The sequence below is a fragment of the Neolamprologus brichardi genome, chromosome 2 (assembly GCF_056152115.1).
Source record: "Neolamprologus brichardi isolate AB-2024 chromosome 2, ASM5615211v1, whole genome shotgun sequence".
Taxonomy (NCBI): Eukaryota; Metazoa; Chordata; class Actinopteri; order Cichliformes; family Cichlidae; genus Neolamprologus; species Neolamprologus brichardi.
In genome coordinates this window covers 29,299,854-29,327,145 of record NC_142105.1, presented here as the reverse complement: position 1 = coordinate 29,327,145, position 27,292 = coordinate 29,299,854, and the positions used below count along the sequence as shown (strand labels likewise).

The 27,292-nt window shown below is 38.8% G+C and overlaps 1 protein-coding gene across 6 annotated transcripts in view; it reads right to left on the bottom strand.

Moving 5' to 3' along the window:
• mid2 (midline 2) overlaps window positions 1-27,292 on the bottom strand; it is a 154,368-nt gene that overhangs the window by 36,521 nt on the left and 90,555 nt on the right. For 5 of the 6 annotated variants that reach the window (XM_006781338.3, XM_006781340.2, XM_006781337.3 and 2 more), the window contains exons 3-5: window positions 17,820-17,885; window positions 16,016-16,111; window positions 1,776-1,883 (exon numbers count right to left, since the gene is read on the bottom strand). In XM_006781338.3, coding sequence (XP_006781401.1) covers window positions 1,776-1,883; window positions 16,016-16,111; window positions 17,820-17,885 — 270 coding nt within the window. The remainder of the gene's footprint in view (window positions 1-1,775; window positions 1,884-16,015; window positions 16,112-17,819; window positions 17,886-27,292) is intronic. The other variant, XM_006781341.3, reaches the window with a different exon arrangement.

Sequence of the window (27,292 nt, the reverse complement as noted above, 5' to 3'; positions counted from 1 at the left end):
TTTAGATGGCAAGGCGACACAAGTGTTTGAAATATGAACTGCTGAAAACTGAATGAAACTAGGTAATATGAATTCACCGAAGCCATCATCTCTCTCTTCTAAGTGCCAGTAATCACTGTTTTTGTTTATGCACGCTGAATAAAAATGCGTCTAATCTTGGACTGATTCAGTTAATGACACACGCAGAAGATCGTCCATCTATAACTCGTTTTGGTTGTAGGGTACATTTAGAGATACACTGCCTGGGGTTCCTTAACAACTCCCAGCAACATCATTTACAACAAAAGATTTTGTTTAGTTTTTTTTTTAGGAAAATATACATTCTGCCTGCCTCAGCAGACATTCAGTTAATTAACTATAGATCTTATCTCAGGAGTTTAAACAATATTCAGCTTTACACTCAACAGTAACTAAAAATACAACATCTGGGTGATAATCTTGCTCTGACTGATTAAATCTATTGGGACCTGTTGTGGTCATTTACATTTCTTTTCAATTCTTGGACTCTGCAACTGTGGCTATGCATGATTCACAGTTCAAAATAATCCATATTTATCTTAAGTTATCTTATACTAGGCCTTGGTGCAGCCCTTCAGTTCCTCGAGTGTCTCCCTTTAGTGTCACAAGCCCTTTAAACTCTTATGATTTCCTGTGACTGTGTGCAGTGAACTTGCAGTCTCGTTAACTCTGAAGTGAAGAGTCAGGGTTAGCTTATTAAATACATTTTGGAAAGCCAGAAATCTGTTGCTGTCTACATATACTGAAATTCATATTAACTACTTACACTCGTAGTCCAGTCAGAACCTCATAGATGCAAAACTTATATTGAAAATTTACTCTAAATAAGTGAATATTGTAGTTCTTTCAGGACAGCAGTTAAACTGCAAAATGGGATAGATGCTCAGGAATCTTGTTATTATATATAACCAGATTACAGTCACTTGGCAACCAGTTGAGTCAAGTTCCCTATCGTAAAGAGACACATCCCAGGATGAGTTACGCTCATTGGCACTGACTGACTCAGACTGATTACAATATCATGGCAACCTGTCTGACAACCTCTCGATTATTTGCAAACCTTGACCAATCTAAGAGTAACTGCAGTCAGTCTAAGTTGGGCCGTGAGCGTTTGGAGGCAGGTTGCCTTTCTTGAGGTGACCTGGGCAATTGCTTTGTGATGAAACGTGGTCGCCAAGAGATTGAAGGTATTGCACGCTCATCTGCTGGTGACTGCAACTACTTGCATTCAGGAAAAAAAAATCCAATAGTTGATTATGTCCATTTGGCTACGCCTAGAAATTCTGTCCATAAAAATTATGAACAGAATCGGTGACAAAGGGCAGCCCTGGCGTAGCCCATCACCCACCAGGATCGAGTCCGACTTATTGCCGGCTGTACGGACCAAGCTCTTGCAACGGTCGTATAAGGACTGAATGGCCCGAAGCATGTTCATCTGGATTTAGCATTTTCAGTGGGAGAAATGTTTCGTCACTCATCCAAGTGACTTCCTTCCTTCATGACTTCTTCAGATAAGTGAAGAAGTCATTTGGATGAGTGACTTTTTATTTATTTTTTATTAACTTACAGGGAACCATAGTAGGTTCCCTGTAAGTTAATAAAATGCCAATATTGTTGTCTGTTAGCTTTGTTTTTTTGTGGCTTAAAGGTAAAAAAAAAAATCAGTCAGTGCCACCTTTGTGATTGTACCTGAATTTGAATATTTCAGACTGAATTTAAAAGACGCTTAAAAAATTTAGTTGAATATAATACTTTACCTTGGATTCTTTGATCTTCACGGCGATGACCTGTTTTCTCTGGCGGATGATCTCCACCAGCTCATCACACTCCTCTACCAGCTTAGCTTCATGCATGGCTGTGTTCACCTGAAGAGAAGCGAACACACAACTTAAGAAACCCTCACAGCCTCACTTTAAAGTCAACCTGTATATCCACTGACTCGCTCAGGTTCAATGTATCTTATATTTTGCTTTTGGTGTCTGATATCAAAAATGTGTCTGCACATTTTTTTTTCTTCCTCGTTCACACGCTCTCTTTGGGAACTTTGTAAGACTTTCAGAGTGGCAGGAAGGATCATTTGCATTATCGCATACAGAGCACGTCCTATAGTTTTCCATTTCATTATAATTCTGCACACCAGGAAAAGTGCCTTAAGCAACGTGCACCTGGATTAAAAATAACTTGTGAAGAACAAAACAAGGAAAAGTGATTTCCAACTCATCAGCTGTCACTGGGAAGATCATAAATCAATATATTAGCTACACGAATCCAAGGTTAAACAAAACAATTCATAAATACACATAAATATGGCAAACTAATTGGTCAGCCAATTAGGGGGCATTGCAGGTAGTGAGAAACCGGCATTTTAATGTACACTGTAGATGGAATTTATTATTCATTTGCCAAAAATGTTCTTCTCCTTGCTGGAGTCCATCTCTCCTAATAAAAAGGGTTACTGTGCAGTTGGATTTGAAACACTGTTCTATACTTGTATGCAGCGTTTTTATTACAAAAACGGTGCATTAAATGATTAAATTACACTATTTAAAAAAAAACATGTTTATTTAACTCAGAAAAAGCCAAGGTGGATTATTTGAAAACTCAAAGGCACCCAGAAAAGGTCTGTGGAGACAATAATTAAATCACTCATAGAAAATGCTCACACCAAGCCAATTTAATAGATTCTGTGATTATTTCAGGACCAAAGTCACCAAGGCAACCCTTCATCGGTTCACCATTTCACGCCAGCACTAAATGAACATCCATCTTCAAATTTGTGCGTGTGGGTGGGTGAGGGTTTTTTTTGGAGACACTAAGGGTGTTTGCTGAATTTCAACAATGAACCACTATTAAGCAGTTTGCTCATTATGAAATATGCATACAATTACTGCAAAAGCTTTAGAACCACTTAGGGCAGGGTTTTAGATCATAAAAAAAGATACTCCAACTTCACTGTTGAACCAAAGAAGAGAACAGAAAATCTAAACGGCAATTTGTCCAGTGAGTGGGTTGTGATTTCTGATTCATGAGCAAACAAAGGTACACAAAAGAGACAGAAATGACATCTATACTTCCAGCCTTAACTGGTTTTAGGTCTGGGCTTACCTTACCTGCTTCATCTGCTCTAATAGTCTTTTTTTTTTTAATAATTTTTATGTTTCATGGTACAGTAACATAAAGATGCACAAAGCTCATATCTGTTATCTGTTATGTTGTAACAGAGATGTAATTGGCTGTATTTACACCTGTGCAGAGGTTTACTGTAAGTGCAACCTCAATGAGTGATTTTGTCTGTAGGAGTCACTTCAAACCATTACAGAAATTACAAATATACTCCAGAATAAAAAGAAATAAAACTAACCCAGCAGGGTGACAGTGGGAATTTTTCACCCAAACTGGCAACTTCAGAGTTATTGAGAAAATTCACACAAGAGGCAAGAAATTTCACTTCAAATAAGACTTTTTCAGAGGCCACAAACATTCACAGAGAACAGTGTTCCTTGAACTGCTTCGCTAGCTGCTGCAGCGTTTGTTGTCTCAAAAAGCTACAGGTGAGTGTTTCCTGCAGGGAAGGGACTGTGGCAAGAGCACTTTTGTTCTTGGCTGGCAACCATAACACAGTACTACACAAGGAGATGCACTGCGAGGAGACCTCTTTTACTGTGGCACACGCAATCTTACAGAGGTGCAATGATGACATTTAAATTAAAGATCACAGCAGTGATAACAGATAAATGCTCATGTGGGATAGAGTAGATTTAAATGAGTAGATTTTTTTACATACAAACAAAAAATCTGAAATGACTTTAATCACCTTGATTAAGAAGTGTTTTCTTAATGTTATTAAAAATATACAGAATGACATAGATGCACATTATGATCTCTTACTTATCCACCGATCGACTGATATGATCAAAGGAATTCATTGGACTGTGTGTTTCTAAACTGTTCAATAACAGAAAATAATCCATATATATACTTAGAGATGTCAACAGTACCAACGCATACAGTACCTTTTCACACCAAATTGTGAGAAAGCAACACACACACACCTGTCTATACTGTAGATAGTATAGACAGGTGTGCCGTGGAAGATTATCTGGTTCAATCGGATTAGCGATCGGCATGAGTAACGGGCAGAACAATTACATTCTCTTCCACTAGAGGGCAGTGCAGCTACCTGCTCTAATTAAAAGGGTTGCCAACTGCCAGTAAAACAGAAGAAATTACATTTGGTGGTGTGCCATGTGACTTTTCTAATGTGAAATATGTGTCTTGGCTCGGGGTTGGGAAGCACTGACCACCCAGTCTTTATGAAGAACTTCGAGAGGTCAGTAAAGGTTCTGATTCAATAACAATTAAGTATTAAAGAGTTTCCCTCAATGTTAACCTGGCTGGTACACATGTTAACCTTAACATGAGTAGGGAGACAGCCAGTTAGACGTAACTGTTTATCTACTATCACTCACCCCAATTAGCTATTCCTCAAATTATTATTAAGACTATAAAAACATTATTACTATTGATAAAGATTAAGATGATTCATTTATTGGTAGAAGTAGCTGCTCAAAAGTTTCCTCAAATATTTTAAGGGCACATTGCACACAATGCTGAGTTTTTGGCTAAGGTCTCTTTTCGACTTCCCTTTTCATTGCAAAAATATTCATTATATCCATCAAACTATGCCCTATTTTTCATTTCTAGTAAATTTTGTACTAAAAATGTCAAATCTGTTATGTGTAGACGTAGAATTGGTTTATCCCTTGAGTTGGGTGCACACAGAGAAGATTTTTCCTGGACAGCTATTGCTCAAAACCACATAAATTCTTTTTTTTTTTACAAAAAAATCTGGCTTCTTGCAAGCAAACTATAAAGAAATGCAAGGTGGTTTAAGACTTTTGCACAGTACTGGATCCTCTTAAGGATGGCTTTGAGCCAAAGTAGGCCCTCACATGGAGAGAAAATCACAGGGGCACACAAACACAAACAACACAGTTGTGCAAAAAGCCATTTTATGACTGCAGCTTCGTAATTAAGCAAGATGAATGCAGCTATCCTGGGTCACTGTGAATTACGACTGAGCTACTTAGCAGCGTAGTTATGGAAAAATGTTCCCTCCTCGTTCCCCCTTCTCTCCGTCTCTCTCTCTCTTTTAACCTCACTCAAATTAGGCATTATTATACACCTCTCCAGGTATACCAAAAAGCACTGTGCCAACTTCAAGTTAAGGTCTGTTATTGGAAGAATAACCACATATAGCAAGTGTTAAGAAACCTTTCACCTGCTCCTGCTCTTAAAATATTTGTGAAAACTAGTCAGGGTGCTAAAATTCAAAAAGAATATCTCACTTTCAAATTTCTTAAAAACATTTGGTTGATGATAATTATGTTTAACAAATGTTCTAATTTGCTCTATTTATTTTGTCTTTGGGAAATTATTAAACTGTACAACATCGGATAAATAAAAGTATTTGAATACAATATATTAGGCAAACTAAATGGAATTATGATTTATAAGGAATAGTCAATAGCAATATAATAATAATGTTAATATAGAATATCCTCCTCATTAATGCAGCTACGACTTAACTGCATCCTTTTCAGTGCTTTCTACTAATTATTAAAAGTACATCTGACAAGCATGTTTGCATATGCTATTATAATGACATTATTTTAGCAAAAGCAAATGCAGATATCAGTTGAGTAATGTTACAGTTGGGTACAACTGGCAGCACACATTTCTCTCTAATAAGCTACCACAGTTCTCATCAAGTTGACATCCTGTAGCCTGTACTGAACCACAGCAAATAAACACCATATCTGCACAGCTGATCTACTGCTGGTAATCTTCCTCAGATAAATCAAGACATCCAGCACAGAATTGTGCTGAGAAATGGAGAGTAAGACGGAAGAAAATAAATGCAGTCCCAACAGTATGGGATGTTAAAATGTTCTGGATTGTGGCTCACTTGTCCCCTTTCCTCACATATCACCGATCTATGTAATAGGCACAAGTCCCAATGAGAGGTGCATTTATTTATTTATTATTTTAGATGTAGCTGATTCAAAGCAACCATCTGGTAGTTATTTCGAATTAACAAGACTTACCTCCAAAAAAGAAAAAATAAGCGATACTTTAATGGGACATAATGCATGTATAAAATCACCAGGAAAATCGAATTAAAGTTAGCTTAAAGTTTGTCGACTTTATTTCTACTACACATGCAAAAGGTTTTAATATGTTACAACTTCATTCAGAGCTCAGGTTCCGACAGAACAAAGTCAATGCTCATTCACTATATGGATAGAGTAAAGCAACAAAAACAGGAAGTATGCTCATCTACATCTCTACTGTGGACTGGTAGCACTTTCTGTTACAGCTTGGCCACAACGTTATAATAGTGGGGCATTAGTGTGAAAGCAAATATAATGTGGAAATAATTACAACTTTATTACAAAGTAACATCCAAATAATAACCAAGTAATATCTTGTATGAACAATGGATCTAGCAGAGAGGTACTAACTTTAAATTTGTGTAATTGGTTAATAACAAGACCAAATGGGGCTAATAATGACATAAACATATGCCTGTAAAGCAGGACCAATTGGTAATCATACAGTAATATATAGGTAACCATATGATGACCAGCTAGAACTAAAATGGTAACATTAGTTCATCATGATTTTTATATAATAACTTAAAAGTTTTAGTTATATCAATAATAGGGGAACACGGCTTTATCATATTAGGATACTATTGCCATATTATAATGCTGGAATTAATCCAACCTTACGGCGCCAGTATTCTTCTTTGTTTGAAGGTTATCATGTAAACATATTTAATTCTGAGGTGTATTGCCTGGAAACATATGGCAGTTTCTATGCAATAACCAGGACTCAAGCAGGCTGAATGAAAGATGTCTGGTCATATAGGTAATAACTAAGAATCATTTTTCAAACGTCAAAGGCAACAATTAAGTGATGACTTCAAGATTCTTAATAGTGCAGGTTTATGGAAGGTGCAAACCACTGGTTACACTCAAAAACAAAAAGACATTGCCTGATAAAAACAAAAACAAAGATATTTTTTTTTAGAAACTATCTATGAACATTTTTGAAATGTGAAGTCGAAACACATATCCAACTCTCCTTTTCTAAAAACTGGTAATAAGTAGAGAGCCAGTATTTTAGGAGTTGTCAATCATCAGGAGGTGAGCTAAACTCAAAACGAGTCTTTGCTTGTTAAATTCCCCCGATTCTGAGATTCGGCATTGCAATTTCTCACTGTCCTGTCATTTTAAGAAAATCCATTGACTGCAGACAAATGAGATGAATTGTGTGTGTGAGTTTTAATGATGCTGCAGTGCTCAATCTTGAAAATGCTATTTGCTTTTGTCACAGAAAATCTCACAGCTGAATCACCATAATAACATCACAAACACAGCAGCGAATGCAGCTAAATTACCCGCCCACCTTGACGTTACGAAATCCCAACTTGTTTTCTTAAACTGCAAATCTTTACAAATGCATACTGTGTTAACAAGCACTGCTCACGCCCACACCAATGTATTTTAAATTCTAGTTAACAAGCAAAGGTTTCACCGCATATCAACTGTGGCAGGAGTGGTAAATGATGTACAAAATGTCTAACAGATCTTGTAGATTTCAGATTGACATACATCAAGAAAAGAAATAGTCTTTTATCCAAGAAAATTCTCGAAACAGATATATACAAATCCTGTTGTGCTGCACATTAGTCTTAAGCCACCCCTCATTCCTTTATATTTTTCTAGGAAAACGGGTGCATTGATTTACTGAAACATGTTCAAACATACATATCATATAAGAAAAAACAATTAGAGCAAGCTAGAAAGTCAATACCTGGTACGACCACCTTTGTTCGTCAACACAGCCTGAAATCTCTTAGGCAAACTTTCTTATAATTTCTTTAAACAGTCTTCAGGAATAGTTATCCAGGCTTCCTGAAGTGCATTCCAATGCTGAAAAATGAAACTGAATTCATCACTCCATAGGACTTTATGTTACTGATTTCAAATCCAGGTCTTGTGTAATTTGAAATTCCTTATCCTTTGTTCCCCATTTTCCTTCCTTATGAAAGGCTTCTTGACAGCCACCCCTTCTTCTGAGACCATTTCACTCTCACTTGGTGTTGGCTCTATCTGGTAGAGTATCACTTCCTGTTCCCGTTACAACACACAGACCTTCGCACCCTTGGAAAACCCATAGCTAGCCAGGCCCCTGTGGCTGGTGCACTTGAAGGTAGCTTTAGTTCTTCCCCTAGCAGACTGTTCCGAGCACCCGGGAACACAGGACGGCTGTCTTAAATTGCTGTCTGTCTGAATTGTGTCCAAAATGCTTTGCTTTATAGATAATTGGGAAACTTTTTGGGGAAAACCTGTTCTTGTTAGGAGAGACTGCATCTATCCTAATTTGGATGGAGCAGCTCTCACTTCTACAAATCTGGCCAAATTTAATAACCCCCCCCCCCCCCCCAAATCTGACTATCCAGAGTTTGGATCAGGAAGCGGAGTTGCAGACTTACACGCCTCTCTGTAGCTTCTCTCCTCCTGCTATCTCCCCAAAACCCCATCCCCTTAGAGACTGTGTCAAAACAAAAAAACAAACCAAAAATCAGCAAAAAATTATTTAAACACAAAAAAATCACAAAGAAAGAACAGTACTGTATCCACGACTGCACCAAAGAGTAAAACAGTGAAATGTGGATTATAAACATTGGGTCTCTCTCTTCTATTCCCCTGTTAGTACATGAATTAATCTCCCACTATAGCTTGTTAATCAACCAAAGACCAAGACAGAGTTTTAATTCATTTGAAAACATGATGCTTAGCCCTGTCCACCCTAGGTTGAAAAACTCAAGAAAAGTTTCATTTGTTGTTATCTATTGTCCGTCTGTTTTTTGTCTGAATTCTGAGACTTTATGTGATTTAGTTCTCAGCTCAGATAAAATAATTATTGTGGGTGATTTTATCCATGTAGATACTAAAAAATGACAGGCTCAGCACAGCATTCAATCTATAATTGGACTAATTAAAATGAAATCACACTAGTTTAGAACATCCTCATTTAGCCTTGAAATCCAGTTTATCGCTCTATAAAAAAGACCTCCGTAAAGCTAGAAAATTGTTCATGTAAATGGGCAGTTGTCTTTACACACTAAGGTTAAATATGGAGTTCCACAGGGTTCTGTGCTAGGACCAATTCTGTTTACATTATACATGCTTCCCTTAGGCAGTATCATCAGAAGAAATATAGCATACATTTTCACTGCTATGCAGATGACTACCAACTTTATCTATCATGAAGCCAGATGACACCCACAAATAATTAGTTAAACTGCAGGAATGTCTTAAAGAGATAAAGACGTGGATGACCTCAAATTTTCTGCTTCTAAATTCAGATAAAACTTAGGTTCTTATACTTGGCACTAAAAATCTCAGAAATGCGGTGACACTGTGTAGGACCGCTTTCTTCTATTTGCGCAATATCTCCAAAATCAGACACATCCTGTCTAAGAGCGATGCTGAAAAACTAGTTCATGCATTTATTACTTCTAGGCTGGACTACTGTAATTCCTTATTATCAGGATGTTCTAAAACTCCCCGAAAATCCTTCAGTTGATCCAAAATGCTGCAGCAAGATTACTGACAGGGACTCGAAAGAGAAAGCACATTTCTCCTATATTGGCTTCTCTTCACTGTTAAATCCAGAATCAAATTTAAAATCCTCCTCACATACAAGGTCTTGAATAATAATAATTATACTTTTCCTCAAAGTAGTCAAAGACACGATTGATTGCTCAAAACCTTTGACTGTAATAATTACAGAACAGTGACAGCCAGAGCAACATGTGACTTCCAACATCGGCTGCTGTAGCCAAAATGGCACCTATCTTGTAAAGACGGCTAGGCAAAGTTCAAAGCAGTGGTTAACCTTTTGCTGACACCAGAACAGTTACATTTTGAACACGCTCTATGCTCAATCCAGTCCTTTGCTCACTCATATTTCTCTTCATTTTTTCTGCCTCTGTTTGATTCCGCCTGCTTCTTACTGTCCCCAGTTTGCCTCTTTAAGTGCGACATGAAGTCCTTAAACAGATGCAAGGATTTAGCGTGACAGCTTTATCTCTGATGCTGTCCACAAATTCTGGGATAACACCCAAAGATTTATGACATCCGGCTGGCACCTGGCTCTAAAAATGGTTTATGTATGTAACAGAGTAAAAGAAAATGCAACCGTGAGATCAAAGTAATAGATGTTATGTCAAAGAAAGGTGATAATTGGAAACGCCTCACCAAAGTGTTGATTTGCTAAGCAGATTGACTGCATTTATTTCTGTTTTTCAGGGTAACAACTTCTAACCTCTTGTCTTCTTTTACTTTTCAACAGAACAAAGTAACACAGACATCAATCACTACTAATGAAATTATCATGCCTATTATCAAAGGACACCCGTCATTATCTCTGCTAATCATATCTCAACACGCATTTGATGGATTACCATGAAAATTTATATGGACATCCATCCTTCCCAGACAGTGTGCCTTCATTATCTTTGGTGGTCCTTCTTCTATTTGATGCAAATAGCTCTATAATTATTAGATAGACTCTCTTCAAAATGAGTTTTAATAACTTGCTGATGCTCTGACTTTCAGAAGCATCAGCAAGCAGATGCTTCTGAAAGCAGCATCAGCAGAAGCATTACACACAGTATCACCTGCCCAGGATGGATGAATGCTGAATGACATACATCCACTTTGAATGCACAGTATGGGCATCTGTTAAAAGCACAAACATACTGTAGAGCTTGCAATAAAGCAGAAATGTCATTTATCTATATACCATTAGCGCATTGTATTGATGCTCCCATCCTTAGTTAAAAGTGGAACTGCAAACGGCTTTAGAAATATAGCTTTAGAAATGATGCCAGAAGATGGTTCGATCTCTCTGGTGCTATTGTGGAGAGATAAAGAGAGATGAGCCCTAATGCAAAGGATTAGGCAGCATTAGAGACATCTCCATACAACTGATTCATATTCTGCACAGAGTGTGATCAGCGTCAGTGTAAACACACCTAGACAGGTCTCAGCTAAGGACTTACTGTTCGCTGTTTAATCAGTAGATATACATGTGTGAACATTTAAACCCACCAGGCTTCTGTCTGATGTGATTCTTTTTCCCATCAGTTCTAATACACACACACGAGTTTAACACGATCCTAGGGGTCGGAAACACCAGCTGCTGGTTTTTACTGCTTCCTAGAAACAATGCTTACTCCACATTTAGCTGTGTCTGGGCTTTCTGGCTCCGTTAAGAGCCAGAAAGCCCATTAGAAAGTTTTCCTCTTCATACAGCTGCCAGTGCAAGCACCTTGTAACCACACAGTCTCGCGAGGCATAGCTGAACCATGACCTCGGCGAGGACAACTACCGTATAGAGAGTAGAGATGGCACGATACCACTTTTTTATGTCCGATACCGATACCGATATCATAAATTTGGATATCTGCCGATACCAATATGAATCCGATATAGTGTGTTTTTTAATCAATAAAACGTTTTTTTTAATATCTTGCTGCATTTTGTATAGGTTTATACTCAAGTTTAAATAAATAACAACACTAAAGCTATTCTGTTATACCTGTATGTAAAAAATACACTGCGCCCAAGATATTTCATAGTTCAGCAATACTAATCTAATAAACTTAGCAGTATTTATACAGTATTTATACTTAATATTTCTGCTAAGCAGAGTACTTAGCAGAAATATTAAGCAACCTAACTAATAGGGTTGCAAACTCCCAGCAAAAAAAAAAATAGGGAACCACCCCCACCCCCCACCTCATGATGCTTAATCGATGTAATCAAATTTAATTTGATGCAGGGGGAAAAATGCACAGAAATAAATTATTTTTCAAGAATAATTAAATAGATTCAACATCTTTCTTCAACAGAATTGCAGACTGCACAGATGGTATCTTCCCAAAGGAAAAAGTACTATAGCTTAGGGTATATTAGACTTAACAGTTACTATATACAGTAATGGACTTATATATATATATATTTTACATCAGATTAAAACTTTGGGTGTAAGAGTCAGATAATTATTTATTAAAAGCTCGACATTTTAAATGAGAATAAGAAAGAAAAGTATGTCTTTGTGCCCCCTTTTCCCTGTTCATGCCCTATCGGCCCCCCTGGCTAAACTTTGCTAGATCCGCCCCTGCACAGTTACCAGCTGTCAGCTACGTAGAAAACGATCCTGGTGTAGAAAGTAATATTAAATAAATTCTAACAACAGCTTATCAAGCTTAATAGTGCTGCTGTTGTTCAGCCGCTGGTTTCCTCTTTCTGGTGCAAAGTGGGCCAAAAACAAACAAGAGAGACGGACTGGCGACAGAAAAGCCGATCAGCTGATCATTGATCAGTTTCACGTTTGAAGTAGGAGCAGGAGAGGGAGAGAGAGAGAGGCAGTCGCTCCATATATCGGTTGTTAAGCTTAATGCTGGAATGTTTTACAAACATTCAGAGATGAACTTACACACTTGCTTTACTTCTCTCTGGGAAAACTTCCTCGGAGATGAAATGCTGGTTTGGTAGCGAGGCTACAAATACACACAGCCGCTCTATCACGTGATGCACACTGCTGCAAAGTGCTATGGTTATGAGCCGGGTTACGCCGTGTAGCAAGCTTTGTGAGGTGCTTTTTTGATATTTAATGGATCGGATTACATTTTTTATTTCTCACCGATATACGATCCAGGAATTTGGGTCAGTATCGGACCGATACCGATACGTAATATCGGATCGGTCCATCTCTAATAGAGAGCGAGATAAAGTGGGACAGAATGACAGAAAAGCTGATCAGCTGTCAAGTTACAAGATGAATTAAGAAGAGGGAGATATTAAATGCGAGAACTTCACTACACAGACAAAGTTTCAAGGGCACGAGCCTTTAAGGAAGTATTGTTAAAGTATGAAAGGGGAGGCTCTTTGGGAATTAAATAGAAATGTGCTGAAAATGAAATGGCAACAAAAGAATAAGAGCATCTCTTGAGATGTGTTTTTGAAGAGGGTAAAAAGCTTTTACTATTACTCTAAAAAAAGAAAGGAGTGAGCTGGCTTAATATTAAACAGCTTATGGCTTAAAACATAGTTCGTGAATGAGAAAAATAACATGCAGGTAACAGATAGCATATTAGTCTTATTCAACGCATTAACACAGCTTTCAGTCTGGGTCTGTATTCAGTTACATTTGTCACTGTATCAGCGTCTATTCAACATCAAAGTGGTTTTTAGGGAAATGCTCTTCACCCAAGAGCCTCAATGAGTCCCCCTTACTCTGCTGACTATTAATATCAAAGCATGAGTGAAAATGAGTGATGAGTGTTAACTAAACAAAAATCACTACAAATGCTTAAGAATCAAATCAATGCTTTTAAAAAGCTCCGAACCCTATTCCGAACACCATTAGGCACAAAAATCCCACACCAAGCCTTGTGGTGAGGATACTCGGAAAGAAGCATCCTACACATCATCAAGTGAGTGCATCTAAGACTGAAGAAAAAGATAACTCCCCCGGAGAGAACCCCTGGAGGCCAGGGCTGTATCGCTGCAGTGTGTGCTGACACACTGGAAGCTGATTCACACTGTGTTTGATCATTTCTTCGGCACCAATACAGCATGATGCAAACAAGGAGGAGAGAAATCCAGGTCATGCTTAAAGCCCTTCAGAGATTTCTTATTTTGTACACACTCCTCTCCCTTCACTAAAACTCTCACTTTTTTATTCCCTTTTTGTGCTGTATTGCATTATTGCTGAGCGTGTTCTTCTACACAAGGTCTGCATCTCTTTTTGCAGAATAAAAAAAAAGGATCACTGCTAGTCACACTAACACTTACGTCTTTTTATCCCATTCTCTGTTCCCGTTGCCCTGTTAACCTCTTGCCTTTTCGTTTTCCTTTTCCTGTCCTTCACCTCTACAGCCTCTAGTTTTCAGCTGTTCTCCAGCTTCTTCTCCTCGCTTGCCCTCGCCTCTCTTCCTGGCACTCATAAAACGCCTCTGCGCCTTAATGTGTGCTCACCTGAAAACAATCCAGTCTCTCTTCCTTACGCCTCTCTAAATAAACAACTGTAGCCCTTTGACACTGACATCATATAGGCAGAATAGCTCCAAATGAGTTGAAAACGTATAGTTTATTCCAATAATTTGCTTTGCTTGAGAGTTGGTGAAGCATGTTCTCCCCCATGCAATCTCTCCTCATTACTTTTTGATGAATAACTGATGAGACTGTGCTGCTGTCGTGGCGGCGGCTCAACATTGGTATGCAGACAAAGACGAAACAGAGACGGGTTTTTTTTTTTTCTCACGCCATGCACTGTTGACGAACAGTTTGTCTGTACTTAATGAATCACCCAGCAATCATTTAATTTTGATTGGCTGAGCGGCTGCATGAGTTGCTGTTCATGGACCTCAGAGTGACTCTGAGAAAATGGAGTCGTGCCCGGCTGGTAAGAAATGAACTACGCAGAGAGTGATGGCGGCACTAAAATGCATTTGTCCTCTGCAGCCATTAATGTCAAATATCACAGAAAATGATGGTGTTTATTAAGAGTGAGTGTGCACAGACTGAAAGCATGAACCTGTGTGTATGTGCGCGAATGTGTTAGTAATGCTCAGCTGAGAAAACACTCTGTGGCTAAGCATTAGAACTCTCTGACTGGCTTTGAACAGTACCTCCATTAAATCATAGCAGAGGCCCAAATGGAAGAGGTCAACAGTGACAAGACTGACTCAGGTATAATTTTGTGCACACGGGTTCCGGTTCACACTAGGACACCGCAAACACTCTTCGAAGGTTGCTGTTTAATCGTACCGGGGGGAGCTGTGACACATTGCCACCTTGTGACAAGTCAGATAAAGCTTCCACTTTGGAGTTATATGCCATTTGACAGATAATCTTATCTGATTTGCTGGCAAGCATAAATTTCTTGTGTGGGTGGTGCCAGTGAGAATTAAACCGTTGAGTAATGCAACAGTAATTCATCCGTCCTAAAAATCAAATTCATCGCAGTGAGATTAATTGGAAGCCAACAGTTCAAGGAAGAACCTAAGCAGTATTGGAAGCCAAAGCTGAGACATTAAAGAGGCACACAATCAGAATTTATGATACAGTTAAAGCTTTACATTAAAGCGGTTGCACCTTGAAAATTGAACTTTTAGTTTTGGCTTTGCTCAAGTGGTCATCTCAATCAGTGTTTGAAGTTGTGCGAATGACATAACTAACCCTTTTAAAGGTCTGAGAGTGGATGGTTGCTGATAGCTACTCTTTTGTTCTCGAGTGTTCTTCAGTCCCTCTGAAACTGAAACTGGTATCTATTATTTCCATTTTCAAAGTGCTGTGCCTAATCACTTATCATATTGATGGTCAAATGACATAACACGATCGCTGTGACACATTTGTTATTAACTTGCTGCTGTATACTTTCCTCCAACTCTTTAAAAACGATGCGGACCTTTTTAGGACGACACTGTAAGAGCCTGGCTTTCACTACAGTGTTGGGATTAATCAATATTTGATCAGTAGCTGGTGAAGGAACTGAAAGAATTGAATTCGTATTTTAATGCTGGCAAAGTCACGGTTATGATCCAGCAGGAGGCAGAAATATAATGAAATAAACTGAGGCTTAGACTAAAATATAGATAGCTTCAGTGGTGCGCGGTGTGGCGCTGACTTGGAAATGCTTATTTCCACCCAGAAGAACTCCCCTCATTAAGAATCTTTAGCAGCTCCGAGGCTGTTATCTTGTTGCTGACACTGACCTCTGACTGTGCTATGATACCTGGCGACAAGCAAAACTGCTGTCCATATGGAAGTCACACTTTCCTGAGTTACAATTAAGGGAGACTATTTGAATTTTATTTAAAAATTAAAAGACATAAAGATATGTTACATACCTCAACCTGTTGACAGATTTGAATGAGCTTGGCCATTTGGTTCTCCAGCTCACTGTTCCTCTTCACCAAGTTGGTTAGGTTGTTCTCCAGAGTTTGCTGTTTGGAGGGAGCAGGAGGATTGGCATGATTAGTATTACAAGTAGAAGTATTCCCTTCAATGTGTGCAGTTTTGCTTATAAATAAATAAATACTCTTATTGTAAGGTTATTGTTTAGCTAAACCATTAAGCTTAAGACACAAGAAGAACAGAGTGATTAGAAAATTTCTTAATATCTGTTTACGAGGGTGGGTAGCTCCTTATGTTCGATTTAGTAGTTTTATGCTGGATACTTCCTGATTTAAAAAAAACAAAAACAAAAGCCATAAAATAAATTAAAAAAAAAAACATCAAAACTTTTGAACTACATGAATCTGTGTCATATCTGTAGATAATTATCTTGGTAACATCTCTGGTGAAGTCTGTGACATCAGTGCTGGTTCATGAGTTCATATTTATGTCTTCTGCAGTCCCAATGAAACCCATAAGTCTGCACATACACATACAAAATATACATTCTGTGACATCACAAGAAATTTCTACAACACTTTGACTCCTTTTTTTGAATTTTTATCTCCACATCCCCCAAGACTTTCTTTATAACATGAGACATTCATGCAAAAATATTTCTTCAATAAACTGTAAACGACTTTAAAAAATGAATCCAAATATCTATTAAGGCCCGTGAAGTACAATTAAAAAAAATAGTTGCAGAAGGGAGAGTGTCCATCACAGTAGCCATGCACTGAAGTCTGAACCATGTTGAACAATGTTACATGCGGTGCGAAATAAGAAATAATCAAAAAGGTCATCAGTTTTGAAAAGGTTAAGAATAATGTGCAGATTTTACACATGATAATTAAAATGACTTTAATAGCTGAATTGCTGCAAATGTTATAGTCAATATTAGGTTTCTAATTGAATGTCGTTGAATAAGAAGCAGCCAAAGTAGGTTCTGTGTTTGTAGGTTAACTCTTTCATACGTCTTCCTGTATTTTTGCTTTTATGCAGCCACAAGTGCTTATACAGCAGTTTTATTTACTACAAAACTCTTTGATCTTACTGTAAAGCAAGAAAATAACTATGTGATCCCTGAAAAAAATGAAACCAATCAACCTCAAATGGCAACTTTTAATGATCAAACGCTCAGTTACTATCCCTTAACTGTGACTGCTTTTCAGATGTAAAACAAAAGACACGCACGCACAAACATGTTCACTCAAACACATATGCAGGATAAAAGACCAAAATGGAAACGAGCAAATGGGAAGTCAGGAATAGCACTCCCATTCAAAGGAAACAGATCAGCGATGGTGGTGACGAGCATCAAAACAACATTAGCAGCTGCGATGAGAACAACAGAACAAAGCAGAAGACAAGCGGCGAGTGTTTGAAGTATCTCTACTCATGCAAGTGAAGGGGAGGTGGCCTGTACAAGCACCTGGCTGCGTCTCAATGTCTTACTGTCTGTCTGCTCCTCCGTGCGTCTGTCTTACTGTCAGGCATCTGTGCTCTCCAATATCTCTCCTACCTGCCACTCAGCCTGATGTACGCCTACCTGTTGTCTGTTTGACTTTGCGCCCACTTAATTATTCACCTGCCTGCTTATCTCACTTCTTGCCTCCCTTCCTTATCCACCCAGCTATCTACTTATGTGCCTTTCTGTCCCTCTGCGTCCCAGCGGTGGGAATAGTCGAGGAAGGGAGAGGGAGGGGTGGAAGGGTGGGTGGGTGAGGGGGTTTGTTAAAAGGCAGCCAGGGAACTCACCGCAGCGCTTGTCTTTGAAGCCTCCATTACTGCATCTGACACTCTGCCCGGGCTCACCTGATAAGCCTATGAACACACACATACACCTACATAAGTGCACACATAGACACACACACAGATAAGCCTGATCACACGTCTGCCAGCTAAACGCACAGCAACTGATGAGGAGGACTCCTTTCTCATGAAGCTGCCATAAACACTTTGGAGGTTTTGTTGAATGCAGATGAGACAGTGCAGCGTACAGTGTGCACAGCAGTGGCGTCGGAGTTGCATCACTGGAACGAGAATTTGGTTGTTGTGCCGCAGCGCCTCTGTGTGTGTGTGTTTGTTTATTGGGGAGTTTGAAGTGGAACATCAGTGAGTGGGGACAGATGGGTCATTAATTAGCAAGCTGGAGACAAGATGATTAATACATTAGAATACAGCTGCCCCCCCCCATGCAACAGCAGTCGAAAGAAACTCCTTTGTTCTCTACATACATACGTGTGTTTTCTGTATTTTACATGTGTTAGGCCTGCATATGGTCAGAGACATATGTATGTCTCCATGTATACAGATGATGTTAGTTTATACTTTGTAGGGTGAATATGAGACACTAAACATTATACTGTGGTGAGTATGGCGATGGGGCCTTACTTGTAGCCCACGCCTTATAGGCAGGCAAGTTGACAGAGAGAGAGAGAGAGTGATAGAGGGAGGCAGAGTAACCATCAACAACACACATTTAACAAATTATTAAAACACTCAAGGGACATCAAAGATAACCAAACCCGCTTGAGCTGGAGCAGAGAAAAACGTAACACAAAACATGTAGAAATAGAAGCATAAAAGGGTGGAATGGGTCAGAGCATGCATATGTGTTAGAGTTAAACAGCAGCCCAATCAATGATGACATATTATGTTTATATAGTCTTTATCATTTAAGTTATTTAATATCATGTCAGTTTGCATCATTCTGTCTGAAATGTACATCATCAGAGTCATGAAATAAACAGGTCTCACTTCCAACTCAGCACATATGACTGCAACTTTTTTTTTTTAAGAAGCAACATTTTTTTTTAAATCAAAACCAGATTTTATTAAAGTTAACCAGGTACTTCTTTTCAATAAACCTAATCAGTGAGGAAAATGAAAGTAACATGAGAGTGAAAATGAAGAAAACAGCTTGAAAAACAAAAACCTCAATCAGAAGACAAGCCACGGTCTCCTGGTTGAAAAGTTGGTTTTTATTTTACACCACCATCACTATCCTGTCCCCAGATGTGAACAGCTGGGGCCAAAAAATTACTCCTATTTCTGCTGCACCAGCAATATCTGGACAGTTTGCTTTGGTTACTATGGAAAAGCCACACTGATATGCCAGGGACTGGGTGTAAATATTAAATAGCAAGCCATAACTTGTGTTATTAATAGCCTGAGAAAGATCTATAGACAGCAGTAGCCACTTTGATTATTTTGCTATATTGAAATCTATTAAGCGTAAAACCTATTGCATATATTTACATATAAAAAAAGGGGGGCCATTGCAGAGACAGAGAGGTAGAGAAAATAGAGCGGAGGGTTATTAGAGTGGAACAAGAAGAAATCAAAGCCAATGCGAGAGAGATGAGTTACTGCTTTTTAGTTGCTTGAAGCATGTCATGGGCCTGCAGGGTAGATGGTGTTATTTGCATGAGGTAATATCATTCATTCACAGACTCCGCTTTAGACGTAGCATGTCATGGCAGCGAATAGAGAGAGTGTAACAGAGATAGGAGGGGCTGACGGGAGGGAAATAGGGACGAGTCTCATGCTGAGAGGGGAAGCTTGGCAGGCTAGCGACCAGGCTTCTAATTTCGGTCATCATTCAGTCTGTTCTGTTTTTCTGTTTTCCATTAGTATGACTTTCATTAGTATTCAGTAGCTTTCTTTTCATTTTACATCACAATAAGTATCCTCTCCCGCTAATCTGACTTCCTGTCTCATCCGTTGCTTTGTTTCTTACTTCTTCAGTATTTATTCTGTCCGTCCCGGCCCCGCTGCAACAGCAGCTGCTGACAGCCCATCATCTAAGGTTAGATCAACACCCCCTCATATGACATCACTATGTTGAGGGGCTCCCGGGTCTCATTCCTGTACAGATGATCCATTTCTCTTGGGAGGGATCTCTATTTGTACTTGAGCAGCTAGACAGCTGCGGGAGAGGGGCTGTGGATATAGAATGATGCCTTTTTCTTACAAGACAGTTGAGTGTGATGAAGGGTTTACTGAACTCGCTCACTCAACTTTGACTGCTCTTAAAGCTAAAGCTAGTCATCATCATTCATTGTCACATTACCACTAAGCAGTGAAGTTGCACAGAAACACAGTCCACGGTACAAGATGACAATCCAAACACTGTGTGTTGTCGGTCAATCACAGCGGAACCACGACACATCTGGAAATAGCAATTTCTGAAATTGTAAGACTTAATCTAAAGACAGCGCAAAGCTTGACTATACTAACAGTTACTCTGTCTTTAAGTTATTACAGCATAATGCAATCATAAGAAGAACCTGAGACAATAAAAGAAGACGCCAAGTGTTATAAAATTGGACATACCAGGCATGTTCTAGAGATGTGTTTGCTTTTTTAAGAGACAATTTTATGCTGAACTGCATCTTTTGCCTAATAACATGACACTGACCAGTAGCGGAATCTCTGGGTCGTTACAACGTAACAACAGAACAACAGCGCGACTCCCACCACAACAAAAATGAAACAGAATGCCCCGAGGCCAAGTATCTAACTTCAAAGTCTTTTCTTTTAATTAATTCAAGATCGTCCCACAAGTACAAGAGAAATGGGACACTAAGAGAGAGAAATGAAAGCAACAGAAAGAGGGAGAGATTAAACTTGAAAGAATTGAACAAGCTCACTTTACAGCTGTTGTTAACAAGAGGCTTTTCAGAATCTGGACGTGTCAGTAACACAAGCCTTCTGGGAAACGGGGTTTTTTGTCTGAGGATAATATTTTATAGGGCAAAACCCTTGAGACTGATGAATTGTTGCATGGTATGAAAAATAGGGAGTCGCGCTCGTCTCCCTGCAGTCTGGGGTCCAGCTAATGAGACCATCAGGGATGCTTAAAATCAGTTAAAATGTTAACTGTTTTTGTTTGTGTCTAACTTCCAAAAAACAGCACTTTAAAAACTTTTTTTCTACCTTTTACATTTAAGAGCAGTGTAATTCACTGTAAGGCTCTTATTCCACTAGCAAATTTGAAATAAAGAAATAATTATGCAGTAACAGTAAATGCAGTAGCTTTCACAGTGTTGCTCTGTAGTTCTGAATAGGATGCCACAGATTTCTGAACTCCAAATGAACTCAAGTGACCTTCAAGCTTCAAGAGACTGACTGAACATTTAAGAGATCTCTGAACAGTTGGGGGTAGAGCGATAAATGGGAGCAGACAGCTAGGAGATGCTCGCTTTCATTTATAAGTCTTGTGGGGGAATTCAAATAAAGTTGCTCAGAAAAAGAAAGGAACCTTGGGAAGTGTTTGGAAGGACGACTCTAATGCCACACTCAACTTGTTATGAATCCCAATTGTTTTTTCCCCTCTCTGAGGTTTATCATAAGAGAAATGGACAAAAATTCGATAGTAATTTAAATTTTAAGCTGCACGCAGGGATTAGGATCAAGAAATTTCTTGTTAGGTTTGAAAATGAATAATGGATTGTTATTGCAACTGAGAAACGATGAGGAGGCTAGACACAAGCTGGCATTTGATCTTGTTTATAAGACTCTTTGATAAGCCATGAGCTTGTCTGTGCTTTTAGCTTTCCAATTATTTGTTTGGGTCAGGACCAAAATGACCCAGGAATACCAAAAACAAGCAGAATGCACATGAAGAAAAGGAATGAAACAGATGTGACGCAAAGTGTGCTACATCCTTGTCCGTTCCCAAATCTCCTGTTCCCTTCGGTAGACAATTTCATATCAGATTACAAGTTGATGACAGTGTGATATTTAAATGCAAAGCGAGAGGAATTTAATGCTGTGGATTAGGGGTGCCTGGATAAAGTGGGGTTAGTACAAATCAGTGATATGGTTGAAAAGGATTAAAGGATCTTTCAGTTTCATTTCAATCAGACTACAATGGATTCTTGGTGAAGCGGTTCTATTCAGTTTCATGGATTAATGCAGATGAAGCAAAATAACACATATGGCTAGAGTGGTCATTTAATTTTGTTTAATATGATGCATACTTGTTGCATGCGCTTCTAAATGTAAATGACATTTTTTCACTATGGGTATTTTTTAAAGAAGAAGAAGAAGGATCACAGTTTGGTTCCACCTGTCAGGTGGGGCTCTTCTGTGTGGAGTTTGCGTCTATGGTTCTGTCTGGGTACTCCACCCACAGTCTGAATTGATGATTTTAAATTCTAAAAATGCCATAGATGTGAATGATTATCCAACTTTTTTTTGATAGACTGGTGACCTGTCCAGGTTGCACCCCGCCTCTTGCCCTGTGACAGGAGCAGGCTTCAATCCCAAAATCGGATAAGAGGTTAAGAAAATGAAAGAATGGCAATAAATGCCATATGTTCTGTGAAAACTGAATGTATCATACAGCATCTTTGCTGTAAATACTACAAGAATATCTGCAACTTTTTAAAGTTTTACAAGTTGCTATCAAAATATAACACGCCTAAAAATGAAAATCTTACCTGATTTAAATCTGGATGCCATCCCCTTCAAGGTTAATTCCCTGTGAAGCGCTGCACAACTTCCTGGAGATCTAAATGTAGATCGCTCCATGGCAAACCCACTCTGACAGTAATGCAAAGCTTCACAAGGAGCTAGTCCTTGAGGAAAATAGCAGCCAAACACCAGGCATGTTATTTTCTATTTCCACGGGAGAGTTCCAACTCGTCAGCAAGACCTACCGCTAAAATGAAATGAACATATTGGACCTATATGTGTTATTGCCAAATATAACACATGTAGGTCTAAAGGATCAACAAAGCTGTTTCAACTCTTATTCGAGCTTCGTTTGTGCCTCATCTGTTCTCTATTCTATTTATTCTCGAACTACTTCTATTTCACAGACACCGGAGCCGGCAGTGTGCTATAAATCAGCAGGCAGAAGTAGATCTGTAAAATTGTTTCATCAGCCCAGTTGTATACTGTGCTGCTAATAGCAAAGTCTTGTTATCCACAGTAGATGATATCATTAGGTCGGTGATACTGACTGTGGGCTAAATAAGAAATATTCCTGTCCTCAAGACAAGCTGTGGCCGACCACTGTGACTCCTGACTAAAGACATTATCGTCACCAGCCTGGCTGCTTTGTGTAGATAGAAGATGTAACAGAGCTATGGCAGAGCAAAAAAAAAGAGAAAGGACAAAAACATTTATATCTAAGACATTTTATAATTTACAGATGATACAAATATTAAAATGTTCTGAAAACAAAGAAGCAGCTCAGAACAAACATTCTACTTATAACCAGAACAGCAAAGCCAAGGCGGCATGCCTGGTAATCTGTAAGAGACATCTGACGAGCATGTCTGGGTCTGTTTTGTTGCCTTGTACGCTTTACCCACAGATAACTGTCCAAACAATGACATTGTGGAATTAAATCAAGATATTTCCAGTAGAGATACAAAGTGGCTGGTTTGAGCCAAACAGATAATACTCTGTATCCAAATTCAAATGCCACGCCTCGATACTTCTGATATTTGGACTTGTATAACTGAAGAATACGGAATAATAACAACACAGGATACGCCTGTAGCTGATCTTATTCCATTAACTGTGGTGAGCCAAGCTTAACAAGTCACAGTGCTTTCTCTATTGAACGCAAATATATTAAATTGATATCGATCAAAAAAGGGAACATTTCAAAAAATGTTCAAGGATTCTTTTAGAAGCCAAAAGGGTTTACATCAGTATGCTTCACATCTTAAACGCTAGGCTTTGACTGACAGCAAAATGAAGTCATCAGCAGGAAAGCTGCCCTGTGACCATATAATCCATAAGTTCAAAGGAAATGTCCTTCAGCAACGCAGCAAAAAATACCTGCTGCCCCCACAGATAATGTCTTGTAGCTGACGTTTACCTCTGGCCTCTTTGATTCAACTGTTCTTTCTTTCTTTCTAAAATAAAGTTTGCTCGACATGGCATTGAATACATAAGGCTGAAATGCTATTTTTTAGGCTTTTGCCAACCAAATTAGCTTTCCAATACACAACAAATCATTGCTCTTTTAAAACAACATGAGTCTGATATTTTGAAAGCTTTTCTTATTACATTTTTAAGGTGCATATGAGCTATTGAGTGGCTAGAGACTACATGAAAACTTTGCACATATACTCTAATCAATAAATACATGAGTCACTCACTGTAACCTTTTAGAAATATAGCTTCGTGGCTGCGTGCCACATGTAAGAAACATACCAGCTTGCTAGGATCTGAATGTTTCTTGGCACTTTTCTTCCACCTCACCCCACCTTCCACCACATAAGCCTTACAGTATGATAGGCTTCACTGTCTTCCTTTCTCCCTCAATGATTCCCACTGCAAATGGATTATATATTCATTTATTAATATGGCAGAAATGCCTGGTTAGCTCCCACGTGAAAAACCAGACAAGGAACAGAAAGAGACGTGACTGAGGGGGAAAAAGAGCGCCTAACAGCAAGAGAGAGTCACACAGACAGACAAGCACCATGCAGCCACATTTCATTGGCTGTAATACAATTATGTAGCTGCTGGCTCGTTGGTGTATTCATATGACACGGTTATTCGTTTTGTCTTATTTTCTCAAATGCAATAACAGAAAGAACAGTTTGCCGAGTCTGAGTCACTCTGAGTGATGGCAACCCAGCGGCCGTTGTTTGGCTCTGTGTGTTTAAAACCCTGAGTCATTGCTACAATGAAAAATGCCACCATGTTTTCAGCGCAGTGCTGGCATCCACCAAATGTGTCTCCCAAAGACTGCTTAAGTGAAAAAGAGAAAAAAAAAGAGTCTCTTTTATCAGTGCAACGTTTGTAGATTGCTTCTTTACTCTTGCAGGTTGTTGTCTGTGTAGGTTCTCAGTCATCCAGGTCATGACAGTCTAAAGAACTTGGAAAGAAAGCGACTGGACTTCTTTAAGTTTTTTGACGGTGTTTCGTAGGGCTGCACGATTTTGCACAAAATGAGAATCACGATTTTTTTGCTTAGAATTGAGATCACGATTCTCTTTTCCAATATAAATATTTATTGCACTTATTAACTGCACATCAACTTCGTAACAGTTGAGACTGAACATAAAAACAATAAATAAACATAAAAACAATTTTTTCGTTGCCGCAAAATGTTGTACTGCTTGAAATTCCGTCTCCACCGTTGCTCTACACTGCGTGTATAGAGCAGGTAATGCAACAATAGAAAAATAGTTGGTACTGTGTAGCGTTTGTCTAGGGGTGTTGATCATTTTCCTAAATCCCTCGTTTTGCACAGTGTTGATGGGAGCCATATCTTTGGTCACGTGATAAGTAATAGCCTCCGTAATTTCTTTGTGCCTGCGGGAGTTCGACGGGTATAGGGAAGCGCTGTATAAGGTTCCCGTTATTGATGTTTGGGTGGTTGACTGGGACGGATTTTCTCCAGTCACTTTCTCGTCATCCCTGACGTCTTCGCCGTTGTTTTTTCCCTGCTAATTTTAGCAGCCAGCTTCTGTATCACGTGGTACAAGGCTCCGCCCTTGTCATTTGTTGAGCAGGAAGAGTGAGCGCTTGTTTTCATGCAGATTACGTCCCGGATCAAAATGCGGTACAATCGTCGTCTTTTTTTTTTTTTTTTTTTTTTTTAAATCGTTGTCATTTGGAAATGAGATCGCTCATAAGTATGAATTGAGATCGCGATTTTCTAACGATTAATCGTGCAGCCCTAGTGTTTCACCTCTCATCCGAGGAGCTTCTTCATTTTTGCTCATTTTTGGAGAAACACATCTACTGTTTTTCCCCAATAAACATTTTATGTAAGAGTCAAAGCAAGAACAGCTGTAATTACTTCAATTTGAAATAATATATTTTATTAATGGTGAAAATGGAAAGAAAATTCTAGAATTGTTGGGATTTATTATATAACCAATATAAATATGCTACTATATAACCATTACATCTATTTAACATTCTGTTCTTAATGCTTTTTCATAAACAAACCTTCATAATTACTATGTTTAATTCAACGGTAATTAACAATTAAAACACAAACCATAAAAATAGTTTATTACAGACCAGTCGAAGCATTCAAAGCAGTGGTAGGAAACCCTGTGTGCGTGTGGGACTTACAAATTTGCTTCCCACACTCACTGAAACAGCAGCCCAGGTGTGTTTCTAATCTTATGACCTCTCAGCTGCTTTTTTAATCTCCGTTTTAATATCAGTTCGTGCTCAGTTTAATCTCAGTAGGCTGCCAATAAATTGATTGTAACGTGTCTATTATTAGATTATTTAGGTACACCGGGGCGCTTCGACACGCAGGTGAAAATGCTATTCAAGACTTTGCACCAGTGTATGCCTGCTCTATGTGATTTGTAATCTTCTGGGTCACTTGGACTAAAGCAATGAAATTTAATATTTATATTACTTTAGATTATTATGTGGTTTGCCAAGAGATTAAAATATTGAAAAAAAAAAAAAATCTAAACTGCTAAGCCAGGTACACAGCACCCACGGGGGGGTCAGAGAGACGTGCTGTGAACACCATCGCAAATATAACAGCTTAATGAGAAGCACAGCTGACACAGACACCAGTAGCTGTAGCAGAAGATGTTTGCCAAGAAAAATACGGGCAAGCTGATTGGTTTGCTGGGTGAGGCCTGAGTGTTTTGTACATTCTGCATTGTGAATAATGAGGATGCGTGCACAAGCATAAAATGACCCGTTTCTCCTTCATTGGAGCCAGTGAATTCAGAGCCGATTTCTTACCAGATTTTGTTTTTTTTCATTGACTAAATCTCATGCCGACATCTTTTTGCTTTAATAAATATAATCAGAACTCTTCTGATGGTGGTATAATCCTATTTGATCTCAAGCGATGTGCAAAAAGTTACCTCAGCCAGCAGCTACGCCTAGTCAGCTAATCCAAAAGATGTCGTGTGCTAAAACCAAGGTGTTGTTCTCACCAAATCTCCCCGTAAGGATTTGAGCATCAAAGCATCCACACAAAGTGAGGAAGGAAGAGTCGCGAACATGTCAAAGAAGTCACGTTTACAGTGGAGGTGACAAATGTTGACTGTGGACGTGTCCAAATCATGAAGCTGACAGGATTTTTTTGACAGTGAAAAACAAGTGAACCATTATTGTCTTTCCATTGATTATTGGAAGGAAAATCAGAACTAAATGTATATTGAAAATATACAAATACAAGAGCTGTTACAGCATTTTTCACATCCTGTGACTATATTATGTCACCTTTACTTAACAACTAGCTTGGCCCCTTCTGTCTTGTCGCTTCC